The 15,761-nt window shown below is 42.5% G+C and overlaps 1 protein-coding gene across 5 annotated transcripts in view; it reads left to right on the top strand.

Annotated features, from left to right (window-relative positions):
* FARP1 (FERM, ARH/RhoGEF and pleckstrin domain protein 1) overlaps positions 1–15,761 on the top strand; it is a 352,772-nt gene that overhangs the window by 228,985 nt on the left and 108,026 nt on the right. For all 5 annotated transcript variants that reach the window (XM_066238046.1, XM_066238050.1, XM_066238049.1 and 2 more), the window contains exon 3: positions 5,793–5,897. In XM_066238046.1, coding sequence (XP_066094143.1) covers positions 5,793–5,897 — 105 coding nt within the window. The remainder of the gene's footprint in view (positions 1–5,792; positions 5,898–15,761) is intronic.

The raw sequence follows: 15,761 nt of genomic DNA, 5'->3' as shown, positions 1-15,761 counted from the left end.
TCAAGAAAAGCCCTGTGCCATTTGATTCTAGCCTTTGCTTTTCTCATAACTTAGCATCTTCTTTCCATTCCTTGTATTCCTTGAAATAGAGTGTACTCCTTCATTCTCTGAGATGCTCTGGCCCTTTTCAATTTAGAAAGTTAAACCTTTCAGTTCTGGAAAATTTCCTTATATTATTCTTGCATAATCTCCTTTCCTTTTGGGTGGCTGTGTCCGGAAGTCAGGTGTTGGAACTCTCAAACTGAGCTCCAGGTGTCTCACATCCCCTCCTCGTCGCCATCTCTTTGTCATCTTCTCTAGTTTCTAGGGATTTTCAACTATTATCTCTAAACCCTTCTGGGGAAGGTTTTATTTTTGCTGTGATATTTTTTATTTCTAAGAGCTCTTGTTATCCAAATATACCTTTTTATAACCATCTGGGGTTTTTTTTCTTCCGTTGTAAACTTTTAGCTATATGAGGATACAAATTACAGTGTTTTAAAAAGTTTTTACTCTGCCCTTCAGTATTGAAAGTTTCTGGTGCCTCCCATTTCTGACCTTTTGGACAGCTCTGCGGCATTTGGCTACTTCCTGTTGCTGACTCTCTCACCTCTCCTCTGGGATTAGATGTCAGCTTTCTCCTCTGTCGTCTTCTAGAATTCGGAGGAAACCTCTCACCTGCTGTCTCTTCTCTCATTTTCTGTTTTCTGTGAATTTATTCCTTTTTCATTCTTTTACTTTTTTCTTAAGCGAGTCTTTCAGGGTATCATGGAGATAAGCTGCATGTATTCAGTCTGCCATACTTAGTCACAGCTCTGACCTCCTTTTCTAGCAGTGGCCTCCTGCTAAAATTTCTAAGAAAAATACACACTTAAGGACACATAGGTGGGTTCCTGTGGATTTCTCAGATTGCCCTCTGCTTAAACTTCTACGTCATGGATAGCTCCTGTGTGCAGAGGAGCTAGGAAGGTGACACCCGGAAAGGACAGCTGGGATGGTGAAAATGGTGTGAGCTCTGTGGTTCAAGTGCATTGGCCGTGGGCACTGAGGATGGCTCCATGAAATCTCTGCCTTAGGCTCTAAAAATAGCTGGGTTGCAAGCATGGCCACAGATGGGCAGAGCATCGGCCGCAGATGGGGGTTGCCGGGTGGATCCCGGTCAGGGTACATGCAGGAGTCGTTCTTTTTATTTCCCTTCCTCTTACTTGGAAAAAGAAGGAAAAAAATTTATAAACCCAGTCAAACATCATCTTTATAGACTTCTATTATGAGATTATTTCAGAAATGCAGAACCTGAGCTTATAGTAAGTAGGACAGACCATTTGTTCAGATCCTTTGAGGAGATGGGAGAGGGAGGAGAAGACACCCCCAACCAAGAAAGAAATGTGTCTTTATTCTTTAGAGGAAGAAAGGAAGTACTCCCACATAAAACTTTATGTAACAGAAATAACCTGAAGGCATAGACATATTTTAAAAGCACAATAAACTAAAGCAACGGTGGTTCACAGTTTTTAATAGCTTGAAGCTGTATGTGAATGTTCATATTGTTTAGTATTCAGTGCTTAGTTGCCAGACATCCCTCAAGAATATAAACCTCCTCCTAAAATTTAATTTTGTCGGATTCCCTGAAAAGCCAATTCAGAATGCAGAAATCATAGGGACATACAGTTTGAAATCAGCCAGTTTATTAGTGCAGTAGTTTAAATTCAAATACCGTTTGGAGCATACCTGAAAGTAGCCAATAAGAAGAGAGTGATAAAATTTGATTATGTAGTTTCACTCATCGCTGCTTTGTTCTCTAAAATCTAGCAGATAATTACCATTGGCTTCTTTTCTACAAGGATTACACTTAGAATATGTTCATCTGACACTGTGTGGGAGGGTATCACAGTTTCTTAGTGGCTGTGGGAATCTTAGAGGTCTACCCCTTATTTCCAATTCAGACACTTGGGTATAACCTTTTTGATTCATTTGACATAAGATCCCATTCATATCAAAACATTACTAACAATATAGGTTTTCAAATAATGCCTAAATAACTTGGTTTCTCTTCCTCATGTATGACAGCTTATGTAGTTGTAAATATAAAAGTGTGTATGTGTTTGTGCACGTTAAAGCAAGTTACTAGTTGAAAAATCCCTTTACAGGTGGATTTTCCTCAGGATCTCTAATTTTCGTCCTGTTAGTTTAATCTATGCCATTGCCACCTTTTCCTCCATTCAGATTTTATTGGCGTACTTAGATGTTTGTTTTAGCATTAAAGGGTGAACCTTATCATCAGTTTTTAGCGAAAAAGCCTGCCCCAAATGCATTATTTGTGGTTACTTCCAACAAAGTTTATTTTATGCTTTTTCTGCCACACATAAAAGAGCTCTTTGTGCTGAGAAATATTAGCAAACAGGTAGTGCACACATGTGGGTGCTCACACACTCCTCCTGGGTGATAAGGGTCTTCTTCATAGCCTTTCTGCTTAAACTGGACCCAACCCCTCAATATTTTCCTAAGATCCAATGTGAAATAAATAGATTCTATTGTGAGTCACCCTCTCCAGTTGTATAAGGTGAACCCATTCCTCTGTTCCTTTCTTCCCCTTTTTCTTCTGTATTTTTTTATTGTGGCAAAACAGACCTAATATAAAATTTAACGTTAGCCATTTTTAATACAACTCATTGGTATTAAGTACATTCCCTATGTTGTGCAGGCATCACTGCTATCTGTTTTACATTCTGTGATACGATTTTCAACAGATTGCTTTTAGTGTGAAGCTCAAAAGTTTACTGGAGACAAACACAGAAATGTTACAAACCGACAGAGAAAATTCATGGTAGGAGGGCAACAAGGATGGATAGTTTTTCTTAAATGAGGATGCAACTCTTTTTCTTACCTTCTCCAAGATGATTTCTCTGAAGCAGAATTTAGCCCTGATGCATAGATACTCCCAGACAGTTCTACCCCAAACCATAAAAGAAAGAAAAACTGGGTCCCTGAACTTTGGAATTATGACGACTGAAATCTTTTTTTCTATATGTAAATTTTTATTAATTTTAATGGGGTGACATTAATAAATCAGGGTACCTGAAATCATTTTTGACACTCGTGCCTGGGACACATTGGGGTGTTAATGCTGAGCGCCACTTAATCATGAAATTGTCGTGTGATTACTGCATTTAAACCTTACAAATATATACTTCCTAGTGATACTGGCTCTCCTTATATCCCTGAATGTCACCAGTATTCACAGAGAAATGCATATAATGCTATATAGGTATCTATTTTATGGATGAATGCTATTAGGAGCTCTAATAGCATTCAAATTCTAAATTAACTTCTCCTTATATAAAAATTTTGATATCATAGAAAAGTCATTTTGTACAAAGAACTTGTATAAGACTAACAAACTTTAAAGAAATAATATTAAGAATTGAGTCTAGATTCATATCATTTATCAATTAGATACCTAGCATCTATTTCCAGACTCTTATTTTTACCAAGCTATGTTTGAGACAGTCGCAAAAATCTCTGCAGACTCGGTAGAGGACCCAGTTCAGGTGGGAAGTCCATTTCACCTCTGTGCATTCCATAGGTACTTAGTTGAACATCATGTCTATGAAGATATCCATTGTATACTGATTTTTATCGTTTGTTTAGACTTTCAGCGCTGAATTGTAGAGTCTCATTTTCCAGACTGTAAAACTAGATGAAGTTATCAAAATTCACTTATTTCTAGGGGTTCTTTGGAAATGTAAGTGCTTGTCCGCTGGTCAGGTCATTGGTAATTCATTTTTTAACAAATAGGAAATGTCAAGAATTAGGAGAAAGAAGGATTGTGAAACTGACATGTGGTTTTCTCTTTAGAAAACATCTTATACAGGAATGCTTGCGTAACTTCTTAGTCCCGGAGCTTCATTTATAATGTTCGTTCTTATTAATGTCTACATATTTTACTGGGCAGAGAGGAAGACAGAACAAGGAGCCGTGTATCAGTTATTCATGTAGCCCTTTGGAGGCAGGCGTGAGAACTTGAACCTAGCACCCTGCTTTAATTTAGCCTGGCTGAGGAATTCCCAAGTGCTCTCAGCATGACTGCATACGGAACAGTGCTGGGCCAAAGAGATGAAAAATAAGATTGGTGACCAGTAATTCATGTGTCTCTTGACTCTTAAGTCCACTGGATAAATGCAGGTGAGGGTGGGAGTATTTCTGACAGAAGAGAATAGGGTTTACGTTCAATTGCATGTTACTTCTGCTTTTCATCAATGCAAGAAAAATGACTCTACCAGTAACTCTTAAACCAAGCATTCAAAGTCTAAAACCTGATAAGTTTGGGATTGTCCATGGAGAATATTGCATACCCTTCAATAGCTATGAATATCTTCTAAATTCAATGATGAGGGCTGATGGGAGCATAAATTGGTATCTGTTAAAAAAAAGAAGACGATTTATTGCTGGACATTGAAGCACCTTTGATAGCTCCTCAGGTCACTCTGGGGCAGGCTAATGGACATGCTCATCATTGTACTTGTCAGGCCGTGACTCTTACTGTTGGCTGGTCTCCTGGGTTACTAATTAGTTCCTAAAATGTTCTGCTCTTCTCAGAGGGGAGGTGAAACCAGAAAAGTGGTAACTGGAGATGACCCTGTATTCGAAACATTTTTCATTCAGTGTTTAATCTATGTGATGGAGCTGGCTCTATTTTACTAGTGGGTCACTGGCTGGTGAAGAGAAAGCAAGGCATATAATTCTCAGCTTTCGGGGTAGAAATTGGATTCTTATATATCAGATTCCCTTTCCTTATAGAGTCAGTGTGTAGAAAATACATGAGTAGTATTGATTTTAACAGACATTGATTGACTGCCAGGTGCTTCTCTAGGCAATAGGAGTGTAAAGGTGAAGAGATAGCTCAGAATTTCATTAGGGAGACAGACCCATAGTTATTTGACTCTATATAAAACAGTGGAATAAGTAAATTTTCTTGATTCATTCATTTTAATGGGTTGGTGTTTAAACATTGTGGATACAGGGATTAATAAAATATAGCCTTTGCCTTCAGTGTGTGTGCAGTCTAGATGAGAGTCTGCACCAAATGCTGTAGAAACCTAGAGAAGAAAGCCATAAATTTAACCATATTCATGGAGAAGAGAGGCACAGGGCAGGGTTTCAGTGGCCACAGAAAGGGCATGGGATCATGAGTTGAAAGCTTACATCCACATAAAACCTGCACACAAATATTTATAGCAGCTTTATTCATAACTGCGAAAAAGTTGGACAACCAGGATGTCCTTCAGTAAACAAACTGTGGTCCATCCAGTGAGTGGAATGTTATTCAGCAATAAAAAGAAATGAGCTATCAAGCCAAGAAAAGATACGAAGGAAGCTTAAGTGTACATTGCTAAGTGAGAGGTCAGTCTGAAAAGTCTACGTACTTTGATTCCAACTCTATGACATTCTTAAAAAGGCAAAACTATAAGCACAGTAAAAAGATCAGTGGTCACCAGCGATTAAGGAGGAGGGGGATGAAGGTTGAATGGGTAGAGCACAATGAATTTTTAGGATGATGGTACTGTTATGGTGGAGACATGATATCATACATTTGTCAAACCACATAGAACTAATAACACAAAAAGTGAACCCTGATGTAAACAATGAAGTTCAGGTGATAGTAACGTATCACTATTGTCTCAGTAGTTAAAAGCAAATATATTGCACTAATGCAAGATGTTAACGATGGGGGACAGAGTGTGTGGTAGGGAGAGGTATCAGGCACTGTGTCCTCCTGCTGGCTCAGGGTGTGACTCTGCTTGTTTCTCTTCCAGCAAAGAGCCCCGGGGAAAGTGCTGCTGGATGCAGTTTGTAACCACCTCAACCTCGTGGAAGGTGACTATTTTGGCCTCGAGTTTCCTGACCACAAAAAGATCACGGTAGGTGATGTCATATTGTTGTTGCTATTTTATTATCTGTTTTGAATTGGGAGAAGGGAGTCTTTGGGACTTTTCCTTGACCATGCAGAAATATGGAGGAAAACCACCCAGAATAATAGCTCCTGATCTTTTTCTGAAATTAATGTGTGCACAGCATTAGCAAATTCAGAGAGAGTACACAGTGAAGACCATCTCCCTCTCACCCTTTCCCCACATCTCTTCTTCCAGAACCACCAGGACCAGTTTCTTGTGTGTGTCCTTCTGATCAAAGTCTGTGTATACATATACATAAATACACATTTTTGGAATACTCTGATGTGAGATAACAGTGTTATTCATATACACACAAACATATACTCTCTCTCCTTCACTCCTATAATTTTTCATACCTTTTCCCAATAATATATCATGGAGATCTTACCTTTGCAGGACACAGAATGCACTTCCTTCTTTTTTACAGTTTCCTGCTATTCTAGTGAATGCATATGCCATACTTTACAGACTCTATTATAACAATAATGATCAGATACTTAGGTTGTTGCCCATCTTTTGCTGCTACAAATGATGCTACAGTGAACATACTAGTACATTTATGTTTGCACTCATGGCCAAGTATTTCAGTAATTCAGGTCTAAAGGCACGGACTTGCCTAATCCATAGGTTTGACCATTTCAAAGTTTGGATATGGGCGTAGACAGAAGTAGGTCTACAGTTGTGAATACACAAAACACAGTTTATTCTTGTATTATTATTTATTAATTGTATTTTCGTATGAACAACTATAAACCTACTTTGGCTCCACCCTGTATGTCATATTGTTCTTTTAAAATGTAGCTTACTACCCTGGCTGGATGGCTCAGTGGTAGAGTGTCAGCCGGCATGTGGAAGTCCAGGTTTCAATTCCAGCCAGGGCACACAGGAGAAGCACCCATCTGCTTCTCCACCCCTCCCCCTCTCCTTTCTCTCTATCTCTCTCTTCCTCTCCTGCAGCCAAGGCTCCATTGGAGCAAGTTGGCCCGGGTGCTGAGGATGGCTCTATGGCCTCCACCTCAAGCACTAGAATGGCTCCAGTTGCAACGGAACAATGCCCCAGATGGGCAGAGTATTTTCTTTTAGTGGGCTTGCCTGGTGGATCCCAGTTGGGCGCATGCAGAAGTCTGTCTGTCTGCCTCCCCGCTTCTCACTTCAGAAAAATACAAAAAAATATGTAGCTTATTGGTCTTCCTTCCTTCTTTTCTTCCTTCCTTCTTTTCTTCCTTCCTTCCTTCCCTCCCTCCCTCCCTCCCTCCCTCCCTCCCTCCCTCCCTCCCTTCTTTTTTTTGAACCTCTTTTGGCTAATGGCGCTTTTAAGCTGTATATGAATCTATCTTTTATTAGGTATCCTTTTAGGTTCTAAGTTCATTGCTTGTATTTCTGTTTATTTTTTTATTATACATTGTGTACCTGGAACTTTTGCTGACCACTGCACTGTAGACCCAATAATAATAAGATGCAGAGAATGTATAATCCAGGTGAAGCATCAGGTTTATTCAGTGACCAGTACAGGGCAAGTGACAGGTGCTCCAGTGGAACCAGGGGCATTGGACAGTGGGGACAACAAACAGCATTTATGTTTAGGAAATCCATCCCAGATATTGCAAAACTGAGTACCATAAGGCCAGTAGAAGTCACCTAAGAGGGTAAAGAATGTTCTGGAAAGAGGGGTACCCCATATACAAAAAGCAGAAAGCAACTAGTCCATTCAGGAACCTGCAGATGGAGGGAGTACAGAAGTAAGGGGAAGAGGGCTCAGGTGAAGAGAGTAAGAGGAAGGTGGTTGAAAGGTAAGGACTTTTTATAGCATTGCTGTCCAACAGAGATATAATATGAGCTGCATACATAATTTCAATATTCTAGCCATTATGTTACAAATGGTTCAGGCCCTGGCTGGGTAGCTTAGTGAATAGAGTCATCCCAGTGCACCAAGGTCATGGGTTCAATACCCAGTCAGGGCACATATGAGAAGCAACCAATGAGTGCACAACTAAATGGAAAAACAAAGTGGAACAATGAGTTGTTGTTTCTTTCTCTCCCTCTGGTTCTCTCCCTTCTGCCCTCCTCTCCTCTCTCTCTTCCTTCTTCCTTCTTTACCTCTCTTTCTCTCTTCCCCCCACCCCCTCAAATCAATTGAAAAAATTTTAGTGGTTTAAAAAGTGAAATTGACCCTGGCCAGTTGGCTCAGCAGTTCAGTGTCAGCCTGGCATGTGGAAGTCCCGGGTTCAATTCCCAGTCAGGGCACACAGGAGAAGCAACCATCTGCTTCTCCACCCTCCCTCCCCCTCCATCTTTCACAGTCTCTCTTGTCCTCCACAGCTATAACTTGAATGGTTTGAGCAAAGTTGGCCCCAGGTACTAAGGATGACTCCATGGCCTCACCTCAGGTGCTAAAATAGCTCGGTTGCTGAGCAATGGAGCAGTGGCCCAGACAGGCAGAGCATTGCCTGGTAGGGGTCTTGTTGGATAGAACCCTGTCCGGGTACATGTGGGAGTCTGTCTCTGTGTCCCCACCTCTCACTTAATAAAAAAAAAAAGTGAAATTATTTTAAAGTATATTTAATTTATTATATCCAAAAACATTATCATTTTAACATTTAATATCAAAAAACTGTAAGATATTTTATACTTTTTTAAGCCAAATCTTCAAATCTAGTATATCTATGACACAGACCAGGCATATTCCAAGTGCTTAGTAGGCACATGTAGCTGGCAGCTGTTGTGTTGGCTGGCACAGTTCTATACCAAGCTAATGTAGTTCGGAAACTATGAATGTATTTGAAAGGAAACATGATATGATCTGATGAATGGTTTAGAAAGAGAACCGTAGTCATGTTGGAGAAGAACAAGACTGGAGTAAGGAAAGCTGTCATGAGTGCCCAGCGTTTCAGGTAGGAGATGGTGCTGGACGGAACTGAGGGAGAATTGCAGTGGGGACTGCAGGGAGGTGGGAGGTGGGTGAATTCAAGGGATTTGGGGGGTTGGGGCGGTGGGGATATGCTTGAACAGATGGGCTTGTGAGGGAAACGGGGCTCCGTGTAGCTTGATTTTCCCACGTTGCCGTGTGGGTGGACCACGGCACCGTCACTGGAGATGGAGAGCCTCAGAGAGACCATGTCCATAAAGAGCTAAAGGCTGGCCTGGCCGGTTGGCTCAGTGGTAGAGCGTCGGCCTGGCGTGCGGAAGTCCCGGGTTCAATTTCCGGCCAGGGCGCACAGGAGAGGCGCCCATTTGCTTCTCAACCCCTCCTCCTTCCTCTCTGTCTCTCTCTTCCCCTCCCGCAGCCGAGGCTCCACTGGAGCATAAAGATGGCCCGGGCGCTGGGGATGGCTCCTTGGCCTCTGCCCCAGGCGCTAGAGTGGCTCTGGTTGTGACAGAGCGACGCCCCGGAGGGGCAGAGCATCGCCCCCTGGTGGGCGTGCCGGGTGGATCCCGGTCAGGCGCATGCGGGAGTCTGTCTGACTGCCTCCCCATTTCCAGCTTCAGAAAAATTAAAAAATTAATTAATTAATTAATTTTTAAAAAAGAGCTAAAGGCATGATTCCGTCACAGACACGCTACCTCAGGGGAGTGGACACCACAGTGGAGATGGCCAGTGGGCGGTACCAGGAGGGGCAGTAGGGGTATCTCCTGGAGCACACAAAAGAGATCTGAGCTGAAATTCAAGAAGCATACAGTTAGTTTAAATAATGATTGAAGCTCTGAAACTAGATGAGGAGTGTAGAACGTGAAAAGGAGGCAAGAGTGGAACACCAGTGGTTATTTAAGGAAGGGACAGAAAGGCCGGGCCCTCCAAGGAGGTACAGATAGAACGGAGACAAACCAGGAGAGGGAGATGTCACCAAGCAAGAGAAGACAGAATTGCAAGGAAGGAGGAACAGGCAGAAGAGGAGATAGGTGGTGAATGAGCAAATCCATCATGTACCTAGAAACATGCAAATTGTGTTTTCTTAACTTATTCCTACCTCCAAATGTTCTCTTCCTCTTTCTAGTGATACCTTCAGTCTGAACCTCCCTGATGGCCAGTCCTTCCTCTGATGTGGCAAATGACCGCAAAGTAGCCAAATCTAATTCCACATTCATTTAGTTATCTTAAGAATTTTTTTGTGCCTACACTGTGTCAGCCATTATACTTCATCACATAACTTAGGAACACAGAAGGAGAGACAAATAATTACAGTACGATGTAGCAAGTTCTATAAAACATTGACTCATAAAGTTATTTTGTTAAAATAATGATTTTCAGAACACTTAAAGATCTGGTATCTCATTATTTCTAACAACCCTACCTGAAGTACTGCAAGGTCCTACTGGCTTTTTTGGTGCTAGTCTTACCCTGTTCCGATCCAGCAGGAGTTACCCTTCTAAACTGTAAATTAGTGGTGCTGAGGGCACTAAGACTCTGAGAATTGTTCCATATCTGGGCCAACCAACTAGCTAATGGCAGAGCTGGGATTCTAGTCATATTCTTCTGACCTCAAGTTCAGTGCCTTTTGTGTTAACTCTGGGTGCTCTCTTTTCTAGGATTTACAAACCCATTTATCTCCCTGAGTACCTCCAGAGCTGACATGGTTCATTTTATCAGGCTTGATTTTTATGGTTTCACTGCTTCCTTATAGTACTGTATAGGAATATGTTCAACTGCCCAATTCAGAGAACCCATTAATGATGACGTGAGGAAAGTGTTTGTCTCACATAATACAAATAAAAGCTACCACATGAGTGTTTACCACATGCCAGGTTGTTCCAGTCCCTGTGGGACAACAGTGACATGGCTCACATTCTAAAGCAGGGATCAGCAAACTTTCTTTGTAAAGGGTCAGACAGTAAATACTACATTTAGATTTTGTAGGTTCAAGGATCTCTGCTGCAAGTATTCAGGTCTGACCTTGTAGTACAGAAGCAGACATGGACAAATACATGGATATGGCTTTGTTTCAATAAAACTTTATTTACAATACAGAAACCAGTAGTTTGCCAGCACCTGCTCTAGAGAGTAATAAACTTTGTGCAAGACATTGTGTTAGGTTTACTTATAAACCCCTTTTCTGATGTGATTCTAATCTAAATACAAGCCTATGCTCTCAGTCACCGCTCCACAAAATTTGAAAACTGAGTTGTTTTGACAAAATTGATATGTGATGTTAGGTGGGGGCAGTGGGAGAGACTGCAGAAGGGCACACGAAGGGTTCCTGGGGTCCTGGCCATTTTCTGTTTCTTTTTTCCTTTTCCTTTTTTTTTTTTGAGGGGTGGGGAGGGATAGAAGCGTCAATTCATTGCTCCACTTAATTAATTGTGCATTGATTGCTTCTCGTACATGCCTGGACCAGGGGTCAGACCGGCAGCCTCCAGATCTGAGCTGGCGATCTCAGCAGTCCAGGTTGTTGTTTATTCACTGTGCCACCACCATATAGGCCACTTTCTGTTTCTTGATCCCGGTGCTGGTTTCATGGGTGCAGTCGGTTTGTAAAAATTCAGTGAGCTGTACATTATAACATGCATTGCGTGTGTAAACCTTTTCTTAAAAATATTTTATTTATTCATTTTAGAGAAGAAGGGGGAAGGGGGGAGGAGCAGGAAGCATCAACCTTATATGTGCCTTGACCAGGTAAGCCCAGGGTTTTCGAACCAGCGACCTCGTAGTTCCAAGTCTACGCTTTATCCGCTGCGCCAACACAGGTCAGGCTACCTATTATTATATATGTAGTAAAAATCTACCACCAAAGTGCAATGAAGTAAAAGCACACAGGAGCAGAAATAATGACCAAAATACTCCCAGAGGCTAGCTAATGGGATCTAGTTTGGAAAAGGCAAGGATAAATCTCGATTGGATGAACTGAGGAAGAGCCACTTACCCGTGAGAACAGTCAGCTCTAGCTGGACTTTTACCTCTGCTCTCAGTAAAGCCGCTTAAAACTTTCAGATTTCTGTCACACAGTTCTGTCTCCTTCCCAGAGCCTGTCGACATGCTGGCCTTCCGTCTGGGTGGCGTGGCGGAGTAGCTGAAGCAGCTCTGCGGGCAGAGTGCCAGCCCCAAGTCGCGCTGTGCCTCCCAGCAGCAGGTGGCCAGGGCAGGCGGCAGGCGTCCCGAGCCTCGCTCCGCCTGTGGGCAGGACAGGGATTTAGTGCCCACCTTGTGGGGATTTTGAAAGGATCAAACACGATATATCTGTTGGCACTGTCTCATCTGGGGTATGTTAAAGTGTTCAGAAAGTGTTAGTTATGAAAAATATTATTGTCATCATCGTTATCTATTTTTATTGTGGTCAAAAACAGATAGCATAAAATTTAGCATCTTAGGTGCCTGACCAGGCGGTGGTGCAGTGGTTAGAGCATCAGACTAAGATGCGGAGGACCCAGGTTGGAAACCCTGAGGTCGCTGGTGTGAGTGCAGGGTCGCTGGCTTGAGCAAGGGGTCCCTCGGTCTCCTGTAGCCCCCCGGTCAAGGCACATATGAGAAAGAATCAATGAACAACTAAGGAACTGCAACGAAGAATTGATGTTTCTCATCTCTCTCCCTTCCTGTCTCTGTCTCTGTCTGTCTCTGTCACACACACACACACACACACACATACACACATTAGCATCCTAGGTATTTTTAAGTGTACAGTACAGGAGCATTAGCTATATTCACATTGATGTGCAGTAGATCCCTACTTTTCTGTCTTACAAACCTAAAACTCCATGCCCAGTAAATAGCAACTTCCTTTTTCTCCTCCTCCCAGTCCCTGGCCACCCTCGTTCTACTCTCTGTCATGTTGCATCTGTCCTTCTGTGACTGGCTTATTTCACTTAGCATGATGTCCTCAAGGTTCATCCACATATGACAAAATTTCCTTCCTTTTAAAGCTGAATAATATCCCATTGTACAGATACCCCACATTTTGCTTATCCATTCATCTGTTGATGAACATTTAGGTTGCTCCCACCCCTACATTCCTATGGATAATGCTGCAGTGAATAATGCTGTGTTATCATCATTGTTGTCATTGTGTACTGTTGTGTTTATTATGTTTTTCAAGCTTCATTTGAGAGGCTGCTCACATATCTACCCAAACAAGAGAAAGCAAGGCTCGCCTCAAACGGCCCAGCAATGGGCTGTCACACAATTTTCGCCATTCATCTGTGCATGATGCATGGAAAACTAGTTGTCCCCCACAGTCTCTGGCATGCAGGGTTGCGGACCTTTGTCCCTAGGTGGTAAGTTCAGGTGACTTGCATTCCAGCCCAGCCTTCCACCCCTTTTCTCATGATCTGTATAATAAATAGCCACATGAGAGCATTCTTCACAGTAAGGGTTTAAAAAATCTGAAGAGGAACACGGGTGCTTTCACATGGTCTGAGATGTTTTTCTCAAGATTGGAACTACACTAGTGGTAATTAGTGAGTGATCAGTTATGCTCTGCCCTGAACCAGACTTGTGCGTGACTTGTCAATTAGTCGAGTTGAGTGCTGGGTTTGCAGGCGAGTTTGGCCTGCTCTTGTCCTTGAGTCCGGGCAGCCATCCCCATGAGATCGCCTCACAGGAGTAGAGACGTCTCTTAATCAGCTGTTTAAAAATGGGTTGGTCTTGCCACGGTAGAAACACAATTGATCCCAGGAATCAAGACCCTGCCAGCTAATTGGTACCTACAGTCTAAAGGCCGGTGAAAGGCCAGAAAGACCTTAAGTTGCCATTGGCCTGAGCTCACAGAACTGTTTTTGAGTCTCTATGTGCCGTGAGATCTGCTATAAACTTAAATGCATCTCATTTCTTTTTCCTATGAGGGATTGGCAAAAAAAAGAGCCAGGTAGTAAATATGCTGGACTTTGCAGGCAATACTGTCTCCATGGCGACCACCCAGCTCTGCCAGCGCAGCACAAAAACAACCATGGACAATATGTAAACAGATGAGCACGGTTGTGTTCTAATCAAACTTTCTTTATGGCATGGGCATTGGAAGTTTATGGAGTTTTTATGGACTGTATCAAAGCACGTGGTAGGCTGAACTTGCCTCATGGGTATTAGTTTGCCGATCTCTGCTTTATAGTATTTCTCCGAGGTAAGTATTTTATCATTCACATTCAGAGAGATCACTTGCCCAACACTTAACAAGGAAGTGTAAAACACAGTTGGCAAGCAGGATTCACACGCAGGCCTGTCTGCATCAGTGCAAGCCCTCTCAGCTGCACTTAGCTACCTTCCTCATCTCAAAGAGCTGCACACACCTTGGCAGCAGAGACAGGTGTATAAGTAAGATTTATCTTATTAGCCTCCTGAGGATAGGGGGGAAAGCACTGTATTTTGGCCTATAAACCTCCGTTTAAACATTTGCCTTGTTGTTTAGCAACTGGGGGAATTCTGAACTTCTGAGATTAATAAATGACAACTTGACTAGGTTATCATGAGGATTGATTCAGATACTTTACAATGATGAGTTCAGTTGGATTCCTAGTACATAGTAGGCACTCAGTTATCTGTTGTGATTTATGCTTGCCATTATAGCTCAAGAACCAACGAGGATGGCCGAATATTCTTTTATTGAAGCCACATTGCTTGGTGCTCTGATACATAAATATTGGTAAAGCTCAGGAAGATCGGCATCTTTTCATTCATTTTATATCCTTCTCCGCACCAGGGGAAAAGTTGGCCATTGGTAGGTGTCTTAGCTTGGGCTGCCATAACAAAATACCATAGACTGGGTTGCTTGGACAAAAAGACATTTTATTCCCACAGTGTTGCAGGCTGGATGTCTGAGATCAGGGTGCCAGCATGGTCAGATTCTGGTGAGACCCTCTTTCTGACTAGCAGATGGCTGCCTTCTTCACTCGGCCTCACATGCGGGGGTGGGGGGTGGGGGAGGGGGGTAGGAGGGATTTTCCTTATAAGGGCACAGTTCTGTTGGATCAAGGACCCACCCTAATACCCTCATTTAACCTTAATTACATTTTAAAGACCCTATCTCCACATACAGTCACAGTGGGGTTAAGATTTCGGTATATGGATTCAGGAAGGGGCACAGTCAGTCCATAGCAGCAGCCATCCTTCCTACTGTCTGTCTAGAGATCGCAGAAAGCATCGCTCTGGAGATGACAGGAGATTTCCGTCCCCACTAGGGTCCGACAGACATTCGTCTATGCTTAGGTCCAGCCACCTGACCTTGTTTCTTCCTGGGTGTCTAACTGCAGACATCTGAGGCCACGAGGGGCTCTTTGCTGACCATGGCTGGTGTAAAGGATGAGAACATTGTAGGATCAAGGGCAGGTCAAAGTTTGGGAAGCCAGCAGAGGTGAGCTTATGGACTCGGTCGTCCCGTGGGGCAGCACCATGGTCTGATTGACAGTGGCTGTGTTGACAGGGCAGGTCCCAGAGGAGGCAGAGCTCTCCGTGAGCAGAGAGTCTGGGAGAAGGGCAGATCCCTGGAAAAATGGAGTTAAGGGTTATCTTTTGTTTCTTAAGCTGAAAGGAAGGAAGATAAGTGGATTTTGTTTTCATTTTGTTATTTTGTCTTTTTAAATTAATGGACTTTTTTATAGGGAAGTTTTAGGTTTAAAGGAAAAATGAGAAGAAAATACAGGGTGGTCCCATCTACTGCCCTCCCTTCACATACACACAGTGACTCCTTTTATTTAGAGCTTGCATTAATGTCATATATGTTACAGTTGATGAGCCAATTATAATTATTATAATTCAAGGTTTACATTAGTTTCACTCTTCGTGTTATACATTCTATAGGTTTTTACAAATGTATAATGACATGACTCTAGCATTAGAGTATCATAAAGAATAGCTTAACTGCCTGACCTGTGGTGGCACAGTGGATAAAGCGTCAACCTGGAAATACTGAGGTT

The sequence above is a fragment of the Saccopteryx bilineata genome, chromosome 6 (genome assembly GCF_036850765.1).
Source record: "Saccopteryx bilineata isolate mSacBil1 chromosome 6, mSacBil1_pri_phased_curated, whole genome shotgun sequence".
In the NCBI taxonomy this organism is placed as follows: Eukaryota; Metazoa; Chordata; class Mammalia; order Chiroptera; family Emballonuridae; genus Saccopteryx; species Saccopteryx bilineata.
Note: the sequence above shows the minus strand (reverse complement) of the source record. Positions and strands in the feature narration are given on the sequence as shown.